Genomic DNA, 24,105 nt, shown 5'->3' on the forward strand with positions numbered 1-24,105 from the left:
GCCTGCCTGCTTTGATTTGTCATAATGCAGAGTGGGGGAGGGGGCACTTTTCCTTCCTCTGCAGCACTGCAGGTACGGAGCCATGGACAGGACAGACAACTCTGAGGTGTCGGAGCTGCAGAACAGCCTTTTACCCGTTAATAATTATCTGTACATTGTCCTAGACGGTCCCGGTGGCGCTCACTACCCGGGTACTGGTTCGTTAGGAAGACAGTGCGCACCAAATTAGGCTATACAGAGCTGCTCACCGCTCCTGGTGGTACTCCATCTAATCTGAAAGTAAACAGGTGTAGAAAAACTACCTACCCTCCTAAAACACCAGGGGACTGTGTAATGCAGGGTCACTGTTAGGTAAATACGGCTACCTAGCGCAGACATACAGGGCAACAAGCGGTTTGCTTCAAATAAATAATTTCAATATAGACTGGAGCTGATATTTACCACTGGAGATAAGGGCTCATTTGAAGGCAACCCCACTTTAAGTGACAATGAACCGAAGTAGGCTACATATCAGGCTGCGTCGAATATTTTCTCCATAAGATAAAATCAAACGAGAGAAAAAACGACTTGTACAAAACGTGTACACACCTCAGTTTGGTTGTTGGTCGGCAGTTGAAAATTACAAAGTAAAAGCGAAATGTATTAATAGTAATGAGAGCGCCAAGGGGGCTCGAGCTTTTAAAAGCTCGACAGCTGGAGGAGAAACTAGGGCATCTGTTTACCTGCGGCACGTGCGCACGACGACGTCTACTCGCAACAATGTATTTTATTTTACTGCAGGCTAGTGGGGGACTGAGGAGAGAGAAGCGCAGCAAGGGAAGGAGGGGGTAGGAGGGAATGAAGTGTAGGGGAGGGGGCTATGATAGAAAGAGTAGTGAGTGGTCTTTTTTGCTCTCTCTCTCTCTCTCTCCCCCCTCGCGTCGGTGTTCCACTTTGTTATATTGTTGATGAGTGCTCTATTGATCTTCTACACACCAAGGATATTGTTTTACTCATAGCATCATTTAATACCAAGAAACGGTGGGAATTGGGGAAACTGTGCACATAAATTAAATGCAGCATGCTTGGACTTTGGTCAGGATGCCAGTGAATGACATCTGCTCTTCTTAAAGAGAAAGGAAACAGTTTGGCTTTTCAGGGGGACTCTACCAATGGAAAATGAAGTAGAAGGTTAGATGTGTTTAGAGTATTTTTGTTGAACGGTGTTGTGGTGTGTCTGTGTGTTATCTTCTGGCGACTAACAGGAGAAGTTAAGTTACACACGCTTTAGACTTTTTACTCAAATGCTGACTCTTGTATTGTTTCAAGACGAGTACTAGCATGTCACGTTCATCAGTATGTCTCATCGTTTAGCCTACTATTGTTGAGAATGTTTTGTTGTGTGCTTTCTCAAAATGTTTAGTGTTACTGTCTGTGACTGTCTCCTTCATTTCACACTGTAGCAGTAGAGTAGTTGGTGTGGAATTAGCTTGTTTCTCTGTACTTTTTAAAATCTGTCTCATTTTATGCCTTCAATTTTTTTTTTTTTTTACAAAGTCAATTAAACGGAAGCTTATTATTTGTTTCAGCACTATCCTTAACATGCAAGGGCTTTAAATTGTAGCATGGGTTCACAGCTTACTATCCCATTTGTGAGTAATAAGTATTACTCACAAAGCAAGATTATCGACAGTTTATTTATAGCCTACGAACAAGATACTCTCAAAAAGCCTGAAAACCAGCATGTCTTAACTCTAGTGCCGGTAGCAAGGGGGTTTCTTTCACGTGCACAACACACGAGCGCTAATTTCGCTGTCCACCGCGTCATCCTTCTGAAACTCAAAAGCAAGTTGATCAGCTAGGCTAAAGCAGGCTATCTTTTGCGTGCTTAGTTGATGCTAGAAAACGAATGAATAGTAACGGACTTATTTAGTAGTTATTCGACAGCCTCCTAGCCTGACTGCGCTAGACTTTTAAAATACATGAGTAACAAGAGGAGGGAAATGCCCTATTAGAAAACCATGAACAGCTCTGTAGTAACAAAACACATATGCAGCATAACGCTGAAGCCATGGGACAAAGTATTTCAAGTGTAACAGTGATTAAAAAGGCTTCTCTTGTAGGCTAGCATCTTATTCCACCTGAATGCAATAACGTTTTCAGAACCACAAGGCTTTGGACAGCGACTCTAACAGTTGAGACAGGGATGCTTCAGAACCATGGTGCTATGGATAGCCCTTGTATTGTGAAACGTCTGCAGGACACATACTATATTATTATTTGAGGTCCTCCAGTCGTGTTTAATAACTGTATAACAGTTCTGTTGGTTTGAATGTACACTCTGAATGTAGCCTATCACTCATGTATAGGCCAATTCCCCTCTCCAAAATGATACTTGTTGCTCGTCTATTCTTAATTGACTTGGTGCAACATGACTCAGAATAACATAACTTTATAGTAGCATGTGCAGGCAGTTTATGCTGTAAGAAACAGACGTTGGCAGATGTCAATTCTTAACAGTAATGATGACAAAACACAGAAAGCAGAGAGGCTATTATAATTTGCCAAGCAGAGTTTGTTTCAAATGCAGTTGTAATAATATACTGCTGCAGGAGTTTGTCCATTTAGAAATGCTTTATGGAATGAGAGCCGCTCCAGTGAAGTGGAAATGCTTACCAGTGCATGACTTTACCCCAGGGCATGGTTTTTTCCCCAGTGCATGGCTTTATCCCAGGGCATGGCTTTACCCCAGGGCATGGCATTACCCCAGGGCATGGCTTTATCCCAGGGCATGGCTTTACCCCAGGGCATGGCTTTACCCCAGGGCATGGCTTTATCCCAGGGCATGGCTTTACCCCAGGGCATGGCTTTACAGTACTAGAACCTGTGGAAGGAGTAAATGTAAATGTCTCTTTAGAGAAAAGGGTTCATGTGTATCTCTTCTCTATGCTTCCCCTTAAGCTGCGGAGGCAACTTGTGAGGACCAAATTCATGTTCACACACATAATCAACATGACTGAAGTGTTTAGCAAGATGTAACATTCCCTTTAACTTTCTCTTAACATTTTTGAGCAAAAAAATGTGTGTGACTCTTCAATAGCTTTACCATATCATTTGTGGTCATTAGGATCTGCCCCTTTTTTTAAATTTTTTTTGGCTAAAATGACATACCCAAATCTAACTGCCTGTAACTCAGGCCCTGAAGCAAGGATATGTATATTCTTGGTACCATTTGAAAGGAAACACGTTGAGGTGTGTGGAAAAGTGAAAGAAATGTAGTAGAATATAACACAATAGATCTGGTAAAAGATCAAGCAAAGAAAAAACCAACCGTTCTTTTGTATTTTTTTTGTACCATCATCTTTGAAATTCAAGAGAAAGGCCATAATGTATTATTCCAGCCCAGCTGAAATTGCGATTTTTGGCCACTAGATGGCATCGGTTTATGTGCAAAGTTCTAGACTGATCCAATGAATCATTGCATTTCTGTTAAAAATGCTGTACCAAGACTGCTCAAATGTGCCTAATTTGTTTATTAATAACTTTTCATGTTCAAAACTGTGCACTCTCCTCAAACAATAGCATGGTATTCTTTCACTGTAATAGCTACTATCAATTGGACAGTGCAGTTAGATGAATCATAATTTAAGCTTTTTGCCAATATCATATACCGTATGTCTATGTCCTGGGAAATGTTCTTGTTACTTCTAACCTCATGCTAATCGCATTAGCCTACGTTAGCTCAACCGTCCCGTGGACGGGACACCGATCCCGAATAAGTTTTAATAGCTAACCCTTTACTATCAGCCTTTAGTCAGGCTGAGCGCAGTATACTGTCAATAGTTGTGTGTTTCCAACACAACAGTGGGGACTATTACTTGCAGAGATGATGTCATAAACATATCATACCTCAAGTCAGAACTATTACTTTACACTGCTGTGACACATGCAGTGATTTTGGACTTTTGTTTGGCTGACTAACAAGTGTAAGCTGTGCTTTCATACAGCTTCATGGGGTATTATGTTGTCATTTATCATAGTGTTTTTCCATGTGTCATGTTTACGATATAATTGTCATGGTTTTAGGGCTACGGTACTGTAGGACTATGAAAGCAGCATTTAATATAGCTGAGAAGTGTTGTATGGGCGGCAGGTACCCTAACGGTTAGGAGCATTGGGCCATTAACCCAAAGGTCTCTGTTTCGGATCCCCGAGCCAACTAGGTGAAACATCTGTCGATGTTCCCTTGAGCAAGGCACTTAACCCCAACATCTCCTGTAAGTTGCTCTGGATAAGAGTGCCTGGTAAATTACTAAAATGTGAAAGAGGATATGGTGTAATGGATTTGGTGTGCTAAAGTGCTAAAGCTCTCTAACTACAGGTCAGATTACAGCTCTTGAGAATGTTTAAAGGGACCTCTAACACAATTGATGGAGTGCAGTCCTGCTTCTTACTCTACCCATTTGCCTTGCTTTTTTCTCTCCAATTAGTCCTCATCATTAGATTTTACTTCTGTGGCTTCAAGCATAAAATACATTGTAGGCATGCAATTTTCTGTATGAATGCAATTCATTCTTATGACATTCAGCACTTATAAACTACTCAGCATTTATTATGTTTTGACAGTAATTCCAGAAACATTTTGTCCAGTCCACATTTTGTGGATCTGTTGGTTAACACTGCGGATAGTTGGAAACCTGTTTGCCAGCAGCATTTAGAAAATGGTCTTGATCTATGAAAAGCCTGCTTTCTCAAGGACTATGGACTGGTGCTTGTTGATTGATTTAGTCCAGTGACTCTCAGCCCTCCTACCATATAAGCCAATGGAATGTTTTGGGGCAGAACACACAGGAATGAGAAATCTTGGTCATAATATACTAGTTGGTTCATCAGTAGGAATGAGGGTTCATCTGCAGACTCCCCTGTAAAAACATGTAAGAAATGTTGTCTTGCATGTTGTTGTTGTTTTGCCAGCACTACACAGCTGATTCAAATCCACTCAAGCTTTGATTATTTTAATCAGCTGTGTAGTGCAAGGGCAAAAACCAAAATGTACACACAGGGGGCCCCAGGACCGTGTTTGGGAAACCCTAGGCCACAGGCTGATGGACTATATCACTGCATTGATCTCGCTAGTATTGTATCATTTAGTATTCTGCCTCCAACTGATGCTTTAACGTCCTACATATTAGAACAATTGCTAAGCATAAGAATATACATGTACAGGTCGAGTGTGATTTCTTATGTGCCACATTCTATGGTGCACAGCATCATCTGCTATAATCACAGGTTATGTGTAAGAATTAGTAAAGCAGATATTTGTCATTTTCTGTAATAGCAGATTAAAAGCAGTAATTCCTCTTTGTGTTGTCTCTTCTCGCGGCATTTCACTGGCTTGTAGAGCAGTCCGAAATATAGAGTACCTCCTCAGTCTTGATGTTGAATTGAAATTGACCTGCCTCTCCCTGGGACCTGGACTGATGCCATGAGGTCAGACGCATGCTACCTGATGAGCTTATTTACAACCTTGCCAGACAGGACTTCCATATTAGGAGTAGACAGACTAATGTGTGAACTATAAAGCATCTGGCTTTTCTTATTTAGACTGTGGAGCTGTTTGCTCCTCTATTTGTATGTATGTAAAATCCTATAGAAGAACCTGTTGCATCGGTCGGCTTCTAACTGAATAAGACACTGATAGAGGAAGTGCTTTGACTAAATGTGTGTTGTTTTAAATCAAATTTATTTATAAAACCCTTTGTACATCAGCTGATATCTCAAAGTGCTGTACAGAAACCCAGCCTAAAACCCCAAACAGCAAGCAATGCAGGTGTTGAAGCACGTTGGCTAGGAAAAACTCCCTAGAAAGGCCAAAACCTAGGAAGAAACCTAGAGAGGAACCAGGCAATGAGGGGTGGCCAGTCCTCTTCTGGCTGTGCCGGGTGGAGATTACTAATATGTTGCAACAGGAGGTGAATAGCCTACATTTTCTACGTCGTTCTGATGATATATAGGCTACTGTTCTTGTTAACCATTAGTGTGCAATCAATGCTAAATAGATTTGCTCCTGCAGAATTGATTTGCAATGGTCCCAGGGTTACAAAACAATGTTAATATATAGAGGTTTGTTAAAACAACAACATTGAAATTACAATAATAAAAGCCACATCGATAGACTGCACTTCTACTCTCATTTACCCCTATAATCACTACATGACATTGGACTCTATGTCGTGTTCTCAGTAGGAGATGTCTGGTGTTCTTCTGGTTTTGACCCATGCTAACCCTTGCTGTTGTTTGTGTTACTTTGTTGGGTTTAAGCTGACACAATGGGTTTAAACTGGGTCCAATTTTTATTTTGAAATGAATGCACTCTCTCAAAGAGAATTGAGATGAAATTGAAAACTGAGAGGAGATTACCTTATCTTATTTCTGTGGTCTTAATCCTTGGTCTTTTCAAACCTCTCATCAATATTCTATACTCTGTCCAGGAGAAAGAATACTGCACGTAGACCCATTACAAGCTGAAGGAAGAGGACAACACTATTAAAGAAAAAACACAATGGACAGAACCAACAAAGCTGGTCATTATGCCAAAGAAAGGCAACTTGGCCTTTGATTATCAGTGTACCCGTGGGTCCCAGCTGTGTGGGCCTGTGCCAGATGGCCTCGCAACCTCTTCCTTTAGACAGACACAAATACCAGCTTCTGTCAATCAGGATAATATACTGCACAATCACAGACCCAGAGAGAGGTAGGACTGGTCTTATTACTTAGCTACATGTGGGGGTTTGCTGAGGTTGGTCCTCAGCCTTCTTAGATCAGTATATGTAGGGGTTTGATATAGCCATAGCCTTTCAATTAGGCTACATGTGGGGGTTTGATATAGCCACAGCCTTTCAATTAGGCTACATGTGGGGGTTTGATATAGCCACAGTCTTTCAATTAGGCTACATGTGGGGATTTGATATAGCCACAGCCTTTCAATTAGGCTACATGTGGGGGTTTGATATAGCCACAGCCTTTCAATTAGGCTACATGTGGGGGTTTGATATAGCCACAGCCTTTCAATTAGGCTACATGTGGGGGTTTGATATAGCCACAGTCTTTCAATTAGGCTACATGTGGGGGTTTGATATAGCCACAGCCTTTCAATTAGGCTACATGTGGGGGTTTGATATAGCCACAGTCTTTAACTGGTACAGAACAAGTGGGGGTTTGATATAGCCACAGTCTTTAACTGGTACAGAGCATGTGGGGGTTTGATATAGCCACAGTCTTTAACTGGTACAGAACAAGTGGGGGTTTGATATAGCCACAGTCTTTAACTGGTACAGAACAAGTGGGGGTTTGATATAGCCACAGTCTTTAACTGGTACAGAACATGTGGGGGTTTGATATAGCCACAGTCTTTAACTGGTACAGAGCATGTGGGGGTTTGATATCGCCACAGTCTTTAACCGGTTACAGAACAAGTGGGGGTTTGATATAGCCACAGTCTTTAACTGGTACAGAACAAGTGGGGGTTTGATATAGCCACAGTCTTTAACTGGTACAGAGCATGTGGGGGTTTGATATAGCCACAGTCTTTAACTGGTACAGAACAAGTGGGGGTTTGATATAGCCACAGTCTTTAACTGGTACAGAACAAGTGGGGGTTTGATATAGCCACAGTCTTTAACTGGTACAGAGCATGTGGGCATTTGCTACAGTGGCATCGTAGAGACAATGATGAGGTCTAATAGGTTTGATTGGCATTAGAAGACACACAGGTTGGTATGTGACTGTGAGGATGATTAAAGGTGTCAGCTCACACTCTGCCAACCCATAGCTCTAAACAGAGAATGTAAACAGCGGGCCCCATCAGTCCATTTGTCTTAAAGAAGCAGTGCTAGTCTAGCTCTTTGTGATTCTTTGTTGTTATTTGTTAGTATCCAGACTATTCTCTTTCACTCCTAAGAACACTGGGGTCCCAGCAGACTGCCTGGACTTCTAGCAGATTCTCGCCATATCAACGGCCAGACATAGCATTGCTGTATGGTGATGCCTATAGGGAGGCTGAGGAGAGTCTGGTGGAATGAATGTTCAGTAGGAAACACATTTGTAGTGAAACTGTGGATAATGGGGGCAGAATATTCATCATTGATGCTTAGCTAGTCTCCTGTGGCCTTCTACATGCCTTCCACTCCATGCTACTACATCATACATTGAGAGCTAATTAACTGCAAAAACACTATACAGTACCAGTCAAAAGTTTGGACACGCCTACTCATTCAAGGGTTTTTCTTTATATTGACTATTTTCCACATTGTAGAATAATAGTGAAGACATCAAAACTATGAAATAACATAGGAATTGTGAAAATCTGAGTTGAAGTGTATTTGGCTAAGGTGTATGTAAACTTCCGACTTCAACTGTAGTAACCAAAAAAGTGTTTAACAAATAAAACTATATTTTGGATTTTAGATTCTTCAAAGTAGCCACCCATTGCCTTGATGACAGCTTTGCACACTCTTGGCATTCTCTCAACCAGCTTCACATGGAATGCTTTTCCAGCTGTCTTGAAGGAGTTCCCACATATGCTGAGCACTTGTTGGCTGCTTTTCCTTCAATCTGCAGTCCAACTCATCACAAACCATCTCAATTGGGTTGAGGTTGAGTGATTGTGGAGGCCAGGTCATCTGATGCAGCACTTCATCACTCTCCTTCTTGGTCAAATAGCCCTTACACAGCCTGGAGGTGTGTTGGGTCATTGTCCTGTTGAAAAACAAATGATAGTTCCACTAAGCCCAAACCAGATGAAATGGCGTATCGCTGCAGAATGTTGTGGTAGCCATGCTGGTTAAGTGTGCCTTGAATTCTAAATAAATCACTGACAGTGTCACCAGCAAAACACCCCCACATCATCACACTTCCTGTTCCATGCTTTATGGTGGTAACTACACATGTGGAGATAATCCGTTCACCTTTCACTGCGTCTCACAAAGACATGGAGGTTGGAACCAAAAATCTCAAATTTGGACTCCAGACCAAAGGACAGATTTCCACCGGTCTATTGTCAATTTCTAGTGTTTCTTGGCCCAAGCAAGTGTCTACTTCTTAGTTTCTTTGCAGCAATTCGACCATGAAGGCCTGATTCACGCAGTCTCCTCTGAACAGTTGATGTTGAGATGTCTGTTACTTGAACTCTGTGAAGCAGTTATTTGGGCTGCAATTTCTGAGGCTGGAGCTCTGATGAACTTATCCTCTGCAGCAGAGGTCACTCTGGGTCATCCTTTCCTGTGGTGATCCTCATGAGAGTCCGTTTCATCATAGCGCTTGATGGTTTTTGCAACTGCACTTGAAGAAACGTTAAAAGTTCTTGAAATGTTCCACATTTGACTGACCTTCATGTCTTAAAGTAATGAGGGACTGTCGTTTCTCTTTGCTTATTTGAGCTGTTCTTGCCATAATACGGACTTGGTCTTTTATCAAATAGGGCAATCTTCTGTATACCAACCCTACCTTGTTCCAACACAACTGATTGGCTCAAACGCATTAAGAAGGAAAGAAATTCCACAAATGAACTTTTAACAAGACACACCTGTTAATTTAAATGCTTTCCAGGTGACTGACTACTTTATGAAGCTGGTTGAGAGAATTCCAAGAGTGTGTAAAGCTGTCATCAAGGCATTTTTTAAAAACATTTTTTTTAACCGTTATTTAACTAGGCAAGTCAGTTGAGAACAAATTCTTATTTACAATGATGGCCTACCCCGGCCAAATCCAGACGACGCTGGTCCAATTATGCACCACCCTATGGAACTCCCAATCACGGCCGGATGTGATTCAGCTTGGATGTTGGCTACTTTGAAGAAACTCAAATGTAGAAAATAATAAAAAATAAAGAAAAACCCTGGAATGAGTAGGTGTGTCAAAACTTTTGACGGACACTCATAAGTATGTGGACACCCCTTCAAATGAGTGGATTTGGCTATTTCAGCTGCTGACAGGTGTATAAAACGAGCAAACAGACATGCAATCTCCATAAACAGACATTGTCAGTAGGATGGCCTTACTGAAGAACTCAATGACTTTCAGCATGGCACCATCATAGGGTGCCACCTTTCCAAGTCAGTTCGTCAAGTTTCTAGAGCTGCCCCGGCTAACTGTAAGTACTGTTATTGTGAAGTGGAAACGTCTAGGAGTAACAACTTCTCAGCCGCGAAATGGTAGTCCACACAAGCTCACAGAACGGGACCGCCAAGTGCTGAAGCACATAAAAAATAATCTGTCCTCTGTTGTAACACTCACTACCGAGTTTCAAACGGCCTCTTGAAGCAGCGTCAGCACAATCACTGTTCAATCACTGTTTCATGAAATGTGTTTCCGTGAACGAGCAGCAGCACACAAGCCTAAGATCACCATGTGCAATGCCAAGTGTTGGCTAGAGTGATGTACAGCTTGCCCCCATTGGACACTGGAGCAGTGGAAACACGTTCTCTGGAGTGATGACTCATGCTTCTCCATCTGGCAGTTCTACCTGCCCCAATGCATAGTGCCAACTGTACAGTTTGGTGGATGAGGAATAATGGTCTGGGGCTAATTTTGATGGTTTGGGCTAGGCCTGGTTCACTGACCTCAACCCCATCAAACACATTTGGAACACCGACTGAGAGCCAGGCCTAATCGCCCAACATCAGTGCCTGACCTCACTAATGCTCTTGTGGCTGAATGGAAGCAAGTCCCCACAACAATGTTCCAACATCTAGTGGAAAGCCTTCCCAGAAGAGTGGAAGCTCAGGTGTCGACGGAATTTTGGTCATGTAGTGTACGTGCTTGATAATCTCCTTGTACCTTGTTCGCCCAATCTATCACAGAGTTACCTAATGTCTCCAAAATAGATTGATATAAGACCGTGTGTCTGTGTTGCGCTCGCTCAGCCTGGGCAGTGTGTATCTGCAGGGAAATAGACAGTGGCCTCGTATCCCTCGGCTAGGACAGAGAGCTGTTCTCTACTGCACTGAGTGCTCCAAAAGTACTCACACACATCACTTGAAGCTTTGGACTTTAGACTGTACCCGACGTGTTGATATTAGTACTGTTGTTCCCTTCTCACTTATTAAGGTGTTATGTAGTGTCTATGTAGTGTCTATGTAGTATCTATGTAGTGTCTGCACTGGCTGTATAGGATGAAGGAGCCTGTAGAATTTTGGCCTATTGGCCTGTTTTTCAGTTCAGCCCAGCAGCTCAAAGAGCGAGAGCAGATGGCTAACATGTCACAGAGCTGTGACAGATGGGGGGGGGGGGGGGGGGGGGGTGGCTGCAGGGTGACACTCAGGAGACCTATAGACCGACTACAATGTCAGCAGGGACCCCAACACATATGGTCCCAGGGTGCTGTTAATGAGAGTCACAGTGGAGCAGAGGATGATTGGGACAGGTAGAGGTGTTGTCACATTCGCCATATTGCTTAGCATGCATGATCCTCACTTACCTTAGAGGGCTCAGGCAGTGGTGTTATTATAGAATTCCCATGCTCCTCACTCACTCTAGACTAGAGGACTCAGGCAGTGGTGTTATTATAGAGTTCCCATGCTCCTCACTCACTCTAGACTAGAGGACTCAGGCAGTGGTGTTATTATAGAGTTCCCATGCTCCTCACTCACTCTAGACTAGAGGACTCAGGCAGTGGTGTTATTATAGAGTTCCCATGCTCCTCACTCACTCTAGACTAGAGGACTCAGGCAGTGGTGTTATTATAGAGTTCCCATGCTCCTCACTCACTCTAGACTAGAGGACTCAGGCAGTGGTGTTATTATAGAGTTCCCATGCTCCTCACTCACTCTAGACTAGAGGACTCAGGCAGTGGTGTTATTATAGAGTTCCCATGCTCCTCACTCACTCTAGACTAGAGGACTCAGGCAGTGGTGTTATTATAGAGTTCCCATGCTCCTCACTCACTCTAGACTAGAGGACTCAGGCAGTGGTGTTATTATAGAGTTCCCATGCTCCTCACTCACTCTAGACTAGAGGACTCAGGCAGTGGTGTTATTATAGAGTTCCCATGCTCCTCACTCACTCTAGACTAGAGGACTCAGGCAGTGGTGTTATTATAGAGTTCCCATGCTCCTCACTCACTCTAGACTAGAGGGCTCGGCTTATCAGCGGGTGTGAAGGAAGTAACAGACAAGATCTGGAGGTCATAGAATGTTATGTAGAACACAAGAGCTGCCTTCTGCATTTCAGTTGGTCTTTTAGACAAAACCATCGCTCACTCAAACACAGAAACCCAGTTTGAGCAATTCCTGTTTGTCAGCTAAAACATGTCTCTATATGTTTTCTGGGGCAAGCGATTAGTGAGTTACTGTTCATATGATGTGCCAGGCTCCCTGTCAGTCAGAGTTCTGTGCCGCTGCTGCCTAGTTGCCTAACTGTGGGAGTGACAGTATAGACGTGTGCTATCACACACTGTCAAGAGAGGGAGGAACAAAGCTCAAGGAGGGTGTTGGTGATGTCAGAGTGTTGTTGTACCTCTGTTTTCACTGGCTGCATGGTCCCCTCTATCCTCCCACCCTCACTCCTCCTCCCTCCCTCCCTCCCTCACCTTGTCCCTCTCTCCCCTCCTCTTTCCCCTCCCCTCCCCTTCCTACCCTCCCCTCCTCCCTCCCTCCCCTCCTCCATCCCTCTTCTGTCTCCTCCCTCCCCTTCCTCCTCCCTCCCTTACCCTCTTCCATTCCTCCCCCTCCCTCTGCAGTATACGTTCATCACATTCAGAGCAGCAGGCATCAGGTGGCAATGACATCATCTGCACTGCAGCACACTGCAGCAGTGTGTCTGAACAAAGAGATGTCAGCTAGTCCTCTCCTCCTGCCCCCGCCACCGTCTCTCTCCCCCCTCTCCCTCTCTACTCCCTCTCTCAGAGAGCATAACCCTGGTGCCTAGACATGCTGCAGGGCTATGACTTACCTAACCCCCTCTCACCCACACCTTCCCCCTCCTACCACTAGGGTATAGGCTGGCTGATGTACCTCTACAGCCCTCATCATCACCTTGCCCTTAACCACCTATGGAGAGATAATGAAAGGTATCACTGTTGGGGTTTGTAATTTAACAGTGTCAGTGTTGGCTGGTGACAGTATGAGCACTGTGGAGAGACACAAGGGGTAGCCTAGTGGTTAGAGCGTTGGACTAGTAACCACAAGGTTGCAAGTTCAAACCCCTGAGCTGACAAGATACAAATCTGTTGTTCTGCCACTGAACAGGCAGTTAACCCACTGTTCCTAGGCTGTCATTGAAAATAAGAATTTGTTCTTAACTGACTTGCCTGGTTAAATAAAATTAAAAAACAAGGAGGGTGTGTGGGATGAACGTCCATTTTCTAATCACCACACATCATCAGTAATAGCAGTAATTTACTGGCCTTTGATTCTATTTTTTTTCTTGTAACACTAACAATTACTTGACCTCTTTTTATATTGACTTATAGGGAACCCAAGCATGACATTCATTCTCCGATGAGCGGAGAGCTTCTGCCTTCAACTGACTGCCAAGATACGGCAGTAGTGTAAATGTCAAAGGGTCCCTGCTGTGGTGGCTCCCCACTTAGGAAGTTCATTACTGAAGTGTCCCCTCTGGAAAAATTAAATATCTATGACCATTATTATAACATAGTGATGGATAATTACATGTATCATATTTTTTCCATTGTGTGCTTTTCTTGCACTCCCATTCATCAATAAGCCAATGCCGCAGGAAGGAAAAAAACATATACACAGAGGCATGTTCCTGTCGCTTAGTTACTCGGCAGCAGGTTGCCACAGAAACAGCCTCACAGTGGCTAAATGAGGAATGCTAATGCAGTGTTCCACACTCCTGCTGCAGTGGGCTCACTGTCTGGGCATCGCACCCCACTGTCTATGCACAGCAGTCTGTGTGGGTGTATGTGTGTGTGTGTGTATGCGTGTGCATTTGCGTGTGTGCTTGTTTGAGCATAGAGTTCTCTCCTCTAGTGTGGCAGGTAGCCTAGTGGTTAAGAGGGTTTGGCCAGTAACCAAAAGGTTGCTGGTTCAAATCCCAGAGCTGACTAGGTGAAAAAAACTGTCAATGTGCCCTTGTGCAAAGCACTTAACCCCAGTATCTCCTCTTAAGCCTGCTCTGGGTAAGAGCATCTACTAAAATGTGAAAGAGAATATGGTGTAATGGATTTGGTGTGAGTGCTAAAGCTCTCTAACTACAGGTCAGATTACTGCTCTTGAGAATGTTTAAAGGGACCTCTAACACAATTGATGGAGTGCAGTCCTGCTTCTTACTCTACCCATTTGCCTTGCTTTTTTCTCTCCAATTAGTCCTCATCATTAGATTTTACTTCTGTGGCTTCAAGCATAAAATACATTGTAGGCATGCGAAGGACTATGGACTGGTGCTTGTTGATTGATTTAGTCCAGTGATTCTCAGCCCTCCTACCATATAAGCCAATGGAATGTTTTGGGGCAGAACACACAGGAATGAGAAATCTTGGTCATAAGTTACTAGTTGGTTCATCAGTAGGAGTGAGGGTTCATCTGCAGACTCCCCTCAGAGAGTGTCTTGGGCCGCGCGCGTGTGTGTGTGTGTGTGTGTGTGTGTGTGTGTGTGTGTGTGTGTGTGTGTGTGTGTGTGTGTGTGTGTGTGTGTGTGTGTAGGGGTGGACACCATCCACTCTCTGTTCAATCATCCATTTCAAATTAGTCTGTGATGACAGAGTACTGTAGGATGAGAGGCCTTTAAAAATGACTTAGTTACTGTGCATGTAGCCATTAGTGGGTGATTGATGGGCCTTAAATGTTATTTTACTAAAGGCAATTGTTGTGATGAAGTTAATGATTGATGTTATTGTTATCCCTGTACTTGTGATTAATAATGATTCGGCTCAGATGACATTTATTTTCATAGATGATGAGAGATAGATGAAGATGAGCTTAGAGCATATCATGGAACATGAGTGGTGTATATGTTGTGTGGTTAGACATGGTGTGTGGTTAGACATGGTGTGTGGTTGGACATGGTGTGTGGTTGGACATGGTGTGTGGTTGGACATGGTGTGTGGTTGAACATGGTGTGTGGCTGGACATGTTGTGTGGTTGGACATGGTTTGTGGTTAGACATGGTGTGTGGTTGGACATGGTGTGTGGTTGGACATGGTGTGTGGTTAGACATGGTGTGTGGTTAGACATGGTGTTTGGTTAGACATGGTGTGTGGTTGAACATGTGTGGTTAGACATGTTATCTGGTTAGACATGTTGTGTGGTTGGACATGGTGTGTGGTTAGACATGGTGTGTGGTTGAACATGGTGTGTGGTTGAACATGTGTGGTTAGACATGGTGTGTGGTTAGACATGGTGTGTGGTTAGACATGGTGTGTGGTTAGACATGGTGTGTGGTTAGACTGGTTAGACATGTTGTGTGGTTGGACATGGTGTATGGTGTGTGGTTAGACATGGTGTCTGGTTAGACATGGTGTGTGGTTAGACATGGTGTGTGGTTGTGTATGGTGTGTGGTTGGACATGGTTTGTGGTTAGACATGGTGTGTGGTTGGACATGGTGTGTGGTTGGACATGGTGTGTGGTTAGACATGGTGTGTGGTTGGACATGGTGTGTGGTTAGACATGGTGTGTGGTTGAACATGGTGTGTGGTTAGACATGTTGTGTGGTTAGACATGTTGTGTGGTTAGACATGTTGTGTGGTTAGACATGGTGTGTGGTTGGACATGGTGTGTGGTTAGACATGGTGTGTGGTTAGACATGGTGTGTGGTTGGACATGGTGTGTGGTTAGACATGTTGTGTGGTTAGACATGTTGTGTGGTTGGACATGGTGTGTGGTTAGACATGGTGTGTGGTTAGACATGGTGTGTGGTTGAACATGGTGTGTGGTTAGACATGGTGTGTGGTTGGACATGGTGTGTGGTTAGACATGGTGTGTGGTTAGACATGTTGTGCGGTTGGACATGGTGTGTGGTTAGACATGTTGTGTGGTTGAACATGGTGTGTGGTTAGACATGGTGTGTGGTTGAACATGGTGTGTGGTTAGACATGGTGTGTGGTTGGACATGGTGTGTGGTTAGACATGGTGTGTGGTTAGACATGTTGTGCGGTTGGACAGTACTCAATCTTATACTGTATGCTTACTGATAGGCTTGATTCTGTATAAATGCCTACATGTTCTGCGTGTATGCAATATGACACTGTAGTGGACACTGGTTTGCAGACCTGTGTGTTTGTACACTCAGTGTATGTGCCTGTGTTTCTATATGCCTTCATAAGTACCATAAGACACTAGTAGAACTAACCAGGATCACTAATGGGTGCTGACGTGTGTGTGTGTGTATGTGTCTGTGTTGCAAAGTTCTTCTGATTTCTACAGATGCCTTTATAGGTACCATGCACAGTACTAACTGGGTGTCACTGTTGACCATATATTATACTGTAAGGTCTATGGATGCTGACGTGTGTTATGTGTCTATGTTGCAGATAACCAGTTCAGAATGTCCATCCTGGAGCGCCTGGAGCAGATGGAGAGACGGATGGCAGAGATGGCCTCCCATCACCAGCAGGGCAGCGGAGGAAGTGCAGGAGCAGGAGGAGGAGCAGGAGGTGGAGGAGGAGGAGGTAGTGGTGGTAACAACAGCCAGACACAGGTAAGGTACATCATACAATAGGAAATGTGCTATTTAATTTGATGTACTGTATTTGGTAGATATTTGGCTTACAGAGGATTACATGGAAAAACATACTCTGTGTTTCTGTTTGAGAAGTCAGGTGTTGTAAAGTGTTGTAAACTGTGGGTGTTGTAGTTGAAAGTAACACTTGTTGTGTTTATGTGTGTTGTCAGTGTGTGTCGGGGCAGGGTCAGGCGGGCAGCAGCTTTGAGAGCCGTGTGGTGGTGGTGTGTGAGAAGATGATGAACCGGGCCTGCTGGGCCAAGTCCAAACACCTGATCCACTCCAAGACCTTCAGGGGCATGACCCTGCTCCACCTGGCCGCTGGGCAGGGCTACGCCACCCTCATCCAGACACTCATCAAGTGGCGGTGAGTGAGAACTTCAGAGGCCTCTTATTGACTGGTTCTAAATGTAATGTTAATATAGCGTACAGAGAGACCCTAGGACCTAGGAATATCTATTATGGAACTAGTTTAGGACCAGAAAATAATGTATTAAAAAGCTGTCAATAAAGCACGAATCTATCTATTTTATCCAGAGTTTAGTCTAAGAGTCTAACAGTGTTCTTCTCTATCCCCCACCAGCACCAAGCATGCAGACAGCATTGACCTGGAGCTGGAGGTGGACCCACTCAATGTGGACCACTTCTCCTGCACCCCTCTGGTAAGATATAGAGAGCTTTATCTCATGAATGCACTGCAGGGGTCTTCCATAAAGCCTCCCATAAAGTTTTTCATAAAGAATTCACTTGGAAGTTGAACTTTTCCAAGAAAATAAAGTTACTAGAGCCATCCCTCGGTGTCCATTGACCTGCTACCTCTGACCTGTGCCCCTGCTGTGTTCTCTGTAGATGTGGGCGTGTGCCCTGGGTCACCTGGAAGCGGCAGTGGTCCTGTATAAGTGGGACCGACGGGCCCTGGCCATCCCTGACTCTCTGGGACGCCTGCCCCTGTCCATCGCCCGCTCCCGCGGCCACACCAAGCTGGCCGAGTGTCTGGAGCAGCTGCAAAGAGAGGAACAGCAGCCCCCTGCACCTCTGCCCCCCACCACGCGCATGTCCTTCTCCCCCACCCCCCACGATGCTCCCACCTCAGACAGCTGGATGGTCACATGGGCCAGCGATGGACTGATGGCGCCCGGCGGAAAGAAAGGCGGTACCGCTACCACCACCACTACCTCCACCACCTCCACCAACCTCAACCCAGGTCAATGCAGACTGAAGGAGAGGGAGGCCCCACACTGGTATCAGTGGGGGAAAGGGGCAACAGAAAATACCTTAAGACAACAAAGTTTTGTTGATACAGTTTGCTTAAATGGCTCTAAAATAGTATCTTGTAACCCTTCTGCAGACTTGAGAAGGCCGAGATCCGAGCCCTCCAACTACTACAGCAGTGAGTGCCAGCGAGACCTTCCCTTGGCCAAGAAACACAAGCCCAACCCGGAGCTGTTCCAGGCCAGGCCCGACAAGGCCATGTCTGTCCCGCTGAGCCTGGAGCAACAGCAGCTCCACAAGCTGTCCTTCAGCACCAAGAGCCCGTCCCCTGAGGGCCTCAGCCCAGACAAAAGTCTCTCGGGTGGGGGAAGCTCTGGAGGAGCAGGGGTAGCCAAGTGGAGCTCTAGGGAGGGTTTCTCCAGCAGGGGCTTAGGCAGAAAGGGTTCAGGGGACTCTGGGGGCAGCAGCCTGGGGAAGGAGAAGCTGGCTAGCAGGCTGAGACAGAGGGAACAGCTGGGGAACATGCTGGTGATGGCTGAGAGAGAGATGGTGGACACTGAGCTGTTTTCCTACAGAGAACACCTGGAGAACCAGGACTGTATGACGCAGATGGACGACCTGCAGGTCAGTGAAGTCACCCTACTCTCCACTGTCTCTTTATTCAAGTCTACTCTTCATCATAAGTTTGCTAGAGATAGTTACTGTACATTTTACCATGAAGACTGTTACTCTACTGTTTACCACTCACTCCACTGCCAACCCTGTTCATCCGCCTGCTCATTGCACTTACATTCACACTAGTTTACCAGACCACCACATCTGTAGCATGTCATAGTTGCAACATCAAGTCTATCAATCTGGACTGTCAGTTAATAAACATGACAAGAAAATTGAAATTGACCACCTGCAGCTCTGTTGGGCCATGCCACTGGACGCCCTGACGTGTGAAGTCAACACACAGAGTGGATGGTGTCCACACCTACACACACACACACACACACACACACACACACACACACACACAGAACCTAGGCCTCCCTGGCAGTGCGTGGACCTCCATCACCACATAATAAACTCCATCCATTGATCGGCTCTCACAGCCAAGGGAGCCTTCTGCCATCCATCACAGTCACACTGCTACTGAGGCTGAGCCTGGGAGATGAGGGGGAGGACAGCACAGCAATAACAATAACAATTATTGTGACGGTTATGATCATAATCATCCTAAACGTCATTGTCTTGACATGGATCATGTTTAATGTTCATTGTTCCTTAGATTGAATTCTCACACTCAACACTCATAATGTGGACACATCTCAGACAATGAAAATAAGAATGTTGCACAATAACCAAAAAGCAGAGTTTACAAGAAAATAGGCAATGACATGACAATGTGCTAAGTGTGTGATCTATAGTATACTCAATCCTGGGTGATTCTCCCCCTGCAGGACAACATGATGACTCTGGCAGAGCATATCATTGAGGCGACCCCAGAGAGAATCAAGAGGGAGGACTTTGTGGCCCTGGATGGAGTGCCCCTGGACAGTGCTGGGGTCAGCAACACCATGAGCTGGTTGGCCAGTTACCTCGGAGACGTGGAGCAGCTTCCCAGCATCATACAGCTACGGTGAGCAACACAACAGAGACGCACTCTGGACTGAATGTGATCTAGGTCTGGTTTCCTGTACGCAAATTAAGCTTATACCTTGTCTAATGTGCAACGTAGGCTTAATTCTGATCTGGGAACCTGACCCTAAACGTTTTACAAAATATTTTCTGTGCTTGACATAGCAGTAGTCTATTGGAACTACACTGAACAGAAATATACATGCAACATGTAAAGTGTTGGTCCCATGTTTCATGAGCTGAAATAAAAAATCCCAGAAATGTTCCATACGCACAAAAAGCTTATTTCTCTCAAATTTTGAGCACAAATTTGTACATCTCTGTTAGTGAGCATATCTTATTTGCCAAGATAATCCATCCACCTGGCAGGTGTGGCATATCAAGAATATGATTAAACTGCATGATCATTACACAGGTGCACCTTGTGCTGGGAACAATAGAAGGCCACTTTAAAATGGGCAGTTTTGTCACACAACACAATGCCACAGATCTCTCAAGTTTTGAGGGAGCATGCAATTGGCATGCTGACTGCAGAAATGTTCAACAGAGCTGTTGCCAGATCATTTTATTTTCATTTCTCTGCCGTAAGCTGCCTCCAACGTCGTTTTAGAGAATTTGGCAATACGTCAAACTGGCCTCACAACTGCAGACCACGTGTAACCACGCTACCTCAAGACCTCCAAATGCTGAGGAGTATTTCTGTCTGTAATAAAGCCCTTTTTGGGGGGAAAACGTATTCTGATTGGCAGGGCCTGGCTCCCCAGTGGGTGGCTGTACCTCTTCCCAGTCATGTGAAATCCATAGATTAGGGCCTAATTAATGTATTCTCAGTAAAATCTTAGAACTTGTTGCATGTTGCATTTTATATTTTTGTTCAGTATATATCTTCAGATAACAACACTTAGCTGACTACTTTTTAAACTGTCACCATCCCCTGCTCCTCCCTGGCTCTCTCCCCTTCCAGATCTCTGTACAGTGATCCTCTGACTCCATCCTCCAGCCCCAGCCCAGGGGGGTCTCCCCTGAGGGAGGGGTCCATGGAGAGGCCCACCCTGCCCTCCCCGGCCGACTGGAGCGAGTTCCTCCAGGCCTCTAACAACAAGGTGGAGAGAGACTTGGCCCAGCTCACCCTGTCCGACCCCGAGCAGAGGGAGCTGTACGAGGCCGCCCGTCTTGTCCAAACTGCCTTCCGCAAGTACAAGGTACAGGCCGGGAGGAGGTACCACACACAGTAACAAACCTGCTGTACAAAACAATGTACAGCAACGTTATTAGGACTTCCACTCTATTTTGATGTGGTGTTGACCTTAATGTTATCAGGTGAAATGTCAAGTTATGAATGGGTCCCTTGAATCTGGAAAGGTTGCTATATGAACAAAACTACATCCTGGTCTGTGTCCAAGTGTTCTGAGTGCACAAGACACTATCTATGCTCACCCAGTAATCATCAATGGATTATGTTAATAGGTTAATTAACACTCATATGTTATCCCATCTTTCTTTCTCTGTATCTGTCTCACTAAGACACACTCAAACTATGTGGTCCCTGTGGTTTCAGCATGGGCAAAGTTTGCTTCGAGCAGAGCATGGCCTTGCTTTAAGAAACGACTGCACTGCTCCCTATAATCTCTCTCTCTCTGTCCCTCTCTTTCTCTTTCCCTCTCTCTCTTACTCTTTAAATAATGTGTGTGGTGCCCGCTGCTGCCTGTCCTTAACCAGCTCCACACACCCCGCCCAGCCTCACTTCGCCCCCACCTGCCCCACTTCCTCACCTTGCTACCTATCCCCCATAGCTAGCTTTAATGACTTTCCACGTCTCAAACTGTTCGCTGTCGTTCACAGTCATCTGTTCTACCCCTCTGCCAGCTGAGACTGGGGAGGAGAGCAACACTGGGCTGGCACCACCAGCTACCTCTCTCCTCTCCCAGCCCAGGATGGAGCCTCTCCCCCAGCGTCCTCAACCCCAGGTCCTCTGTCTGTCCTCCAGACAACCAGGGCCCTGGGCCCAGGAAGAGACCTCAGGGAGCAGTGTCCCTCTATAATAGACTACTACACCACTTCCAATACTCTGACCTCTGACTTCTCCTACTCTACTCTCTCACAGGGACGCCCATTCAGAGAGCAACAGGAAGTAGCTGCGGCAGTCATTCAGCGTTGTTACAAGAAATACAAACAGGTAAGCTGGGCACAGTCAGCCCCTTACAACACACATGGAGATGTGTTGTCCATATTCCATGACCTTACAGATACTGGTTAGATCCAGGACAGATTGTAATACCTTAATTAGGGACTTTTAGACAAGCGTTTCACTTTACTCAGTTTAGTCCATTTTCCTAGGCTCAGGCTGATCCTTGTTCATTCCTGTTTGTGATTCACAATCTCACCTTTGCTTTGTTTACAAGCTAACATGGATAGCCTTGAAGGTAACATCTTTTCACTGTCTTTCATTTTTAAATGGTTATTTTTGTAAAAAGGTTTTAGGGTTTAAAATGGCACTCCTTGATAAGAGTCACTAGAGACTCAAAGCCACCAGAGGGCAGAACACATGTCAAACTTTGCTTGTTTTTTTGACCGTCTCAGATTATCACACTTGACTTGGTTATATTGATACTCATAACCTACATCAGCACCTTTCCTAAGTCCAGTAATATTGCCTGATTCACACTCTAGGGCAGACATAAACCCTATTATGTTGGCTAGTATATTTTCCTTTCCAGCACGGTTCCAGCAACTATAGTGAATGCCTAACCAGGTCAGCCTAGTTCGGCTTGGTTTGGTTTGGCCATATAGTATGAATCAGACAATGTCTGCATTTGAGGCCATCGTTTGGGTCTTCCCAACCCCCTGTTCCTGACTCTGTATATCCTCCTCTCTCTGGTCCTTTTTGTGGCAGTATGCACTTTATAAGAAGATGACGCAGGCCGCCATTCTTATCCAGAGTAAGTTCCGCAGCTACCAGGAGCAGAAGAAGTTCCAGCAGAGCAGGCGGGCAGCCGTGCTGATCCAGCAGTACTACCGCGGCTACAAGGAGTTTGGCAGGCTCAGGCTCCACCGGCAAGGAGCCGCCGCTGCCCTGGTGCAACACAAACTCAGGTATGCATACACAGTGATATGCTCTGATGCATACACACAACACACGCCCAGGAAGCTAAACACACACATCAACACACACACACACTCACACACAAAGTAGCTACCACTCACACTGACACACAGCAGCACAAGTAGCTAAATGCACTGACACACACACACACACACACACACACACACACACACACACACACACACAGCAACACACACTGACACGTACAGGAGGCTCATTACAGGATAGTTATGCTCTTCTCCACTTGACCTTGCAGACTTCCCTTGGGGAAATCCATTTGTAAGGGATGATCAACTGCAGCCCCATTTGCAGTCCCCAGGGTCATGGTGTCCTCCTGTGCTCATGCATAAATTAATTAGATTTTAAACATACAAGGACTGTGCACATGTGTATATATTGATGAAGACACTACGGCTGTGTTTACACAGGCAGCCCAATTAGTATATTTTTGAACACTAATTGGTCTTTTGACCATTCACATCAGATCTTTTCACACCCAATATTTTTCAAAGCTGTTCTGATTAGTCAAAAGACCAATTAGTTAAAAAAGGATTGGAGAGGACAGTACCCATGCTATACAGAATCTCCAAAATAAAGTTTAAAAGCATGGTTGAATTTGAGAACTAGACTAGCTACACACAACCACAGTGTATTTTGTTGACTGTGGACCCTCTAAAAAGCGTGTTCCCTCTTGTCTTGTGTGTTGTAGAAGTAGTCTGCTTTCTAAGAGGCAGGATCAGGCTGCCAGGAAGATCATGAGGTTTCTCCGCCGCTGCCGCCACAGGTAAGCCCCGCCCACAACACTAACTCATATGGGTTTTTTAAATAGGTTTGTTATATTCACACACAAACACACAACCATTCAGCGTAGGGATTTGCTAGATATATGAAGGGTTTACTACACGTTAGATGGCAGGAATGAGTATGCACAGATCTGATAAGACAAGTTCTCTGTTTTCATGTCTCTATTTTATTTATTTTTTGGACGATACAAAAGGTTGGGGGGTTATATACAACACTTCAGAGACCCCCCTCCTATCCTATCCACTCTCCTCTCCTCACCCCCCTCCTCTCCTCGCCCCCTACTCTCTTCTCCTCGCACCCCTACTCTCTTCTTGCCCCCCTACTCTCTTCTTGCCCCCTACTCTCCTCGCCCTCTCCTCTCCTCGCCCACTCCTCTCTTCTCCTCGTCCCCTCCTCTCTTCTCCTCGTCCACTTCTCTCTTCTCCTCGCCCCCTACACTCTTCTCCTCGTCCACTTCTCTCTTCTCCTCGCCCCCTACTCTCTTCTCCTCGCCCCCTACTCTCTTCTCCCCGCCCTATACTCTCTTCTCCTCGCAACCCTACTCTCTTCTCCTCGCAACCCTACTCTCTTCTCCTCACACCCAAACTATCTTCTCCTCGCCCCCTACTCTCTTCTCCTCGCCCCCTACTCTCTTCTCCCCGCCCTATACTCTCTTCTCCTCGCAACCCTACTCTCTTCTCCTCGCACCCAAACTATCTTC

The 24,105-nt window shown here is 45.2% G+C and overlaps 1 protein-coding gene across 9 annotated transcripts in view; it reads left to right on the forward strand.

Annotated features, from left to right (window-relative positions):
- The window catches only part of LOC110532462 (calmodulin-binding transcription activator 1), a 616,618-nt gene that overhangs the window by 579,696 nt on the left and 12,817 nt on the right, over positions 1-24,105 (forward strand). For 6 of the 9 annotated variants that reach the window (XR_005053299.1, XR_005053300.1, XM_036988465.1 and 3 more), the window contains 11 exons: positions 16,470-16,636; positions 16,831-17,027; positions 17,244-17,322; positions 17,510-17,864; positions 18,009-18,496; positions 19,321-19,499; positions 20,463-20,700; positions 21,603-21,674; positions 21,901-21,921; positions 22,392-22,591; positions 23,311-23,385. Coding sequence is in view for 7 of the 9 variants with exons in the window: in XM_036988465.1 (XP_036844360.1) it covers positions 16,470-16,636; positions 16,831-17,027; positions 17,244-17,322; positions 17,510-17,864; positions 18,009-18,496; positions 19,321-19,499; positions 20,463-20,700; positions 21,603-21,674; positions 21,901-21,921; positions 22,392-22,591; positions 23,311-23,385 (2,071 nt within the window). In the remaining 2 variants the exon portion in view is untranslated. Of the gene's footprint in view, positions 1-901; positions 1,171-16,469; positions 16,637-16,830; positions 17,028-17,243; positions 17,323-17,509; positions 17,865-18,008; positions 18,497-19,320; positions 19,500-20,462; positions 20,701-21,602; positions 21,675-21,900; positions 21,922-22,391; positions 22,592-23,310; positions 23,386-24,105 lie in introns of those variants that run through there. The other 3 variants (XM_036988468.1, XM_036988469.1, XM_036988472.1) reach the window with 2 other exon arrangements.

The sequence above is a fragment of the Oncorhynchus mykiss genome, chromosome 9 (assembly GCF_013265735.2).
Source record: "Oncorhynchus mykiss isolate Arlee chromosome 9, USDA_OmykA_1.1, whole genome shotgun sequence".
Classification (NCBI taxonomy): Eukaryota; Metazoa; Chordata; class Actinopteri; order Salmoniformes; family Salmonidae; genus Oncorhynchus; species Oncorhynchus mykiss.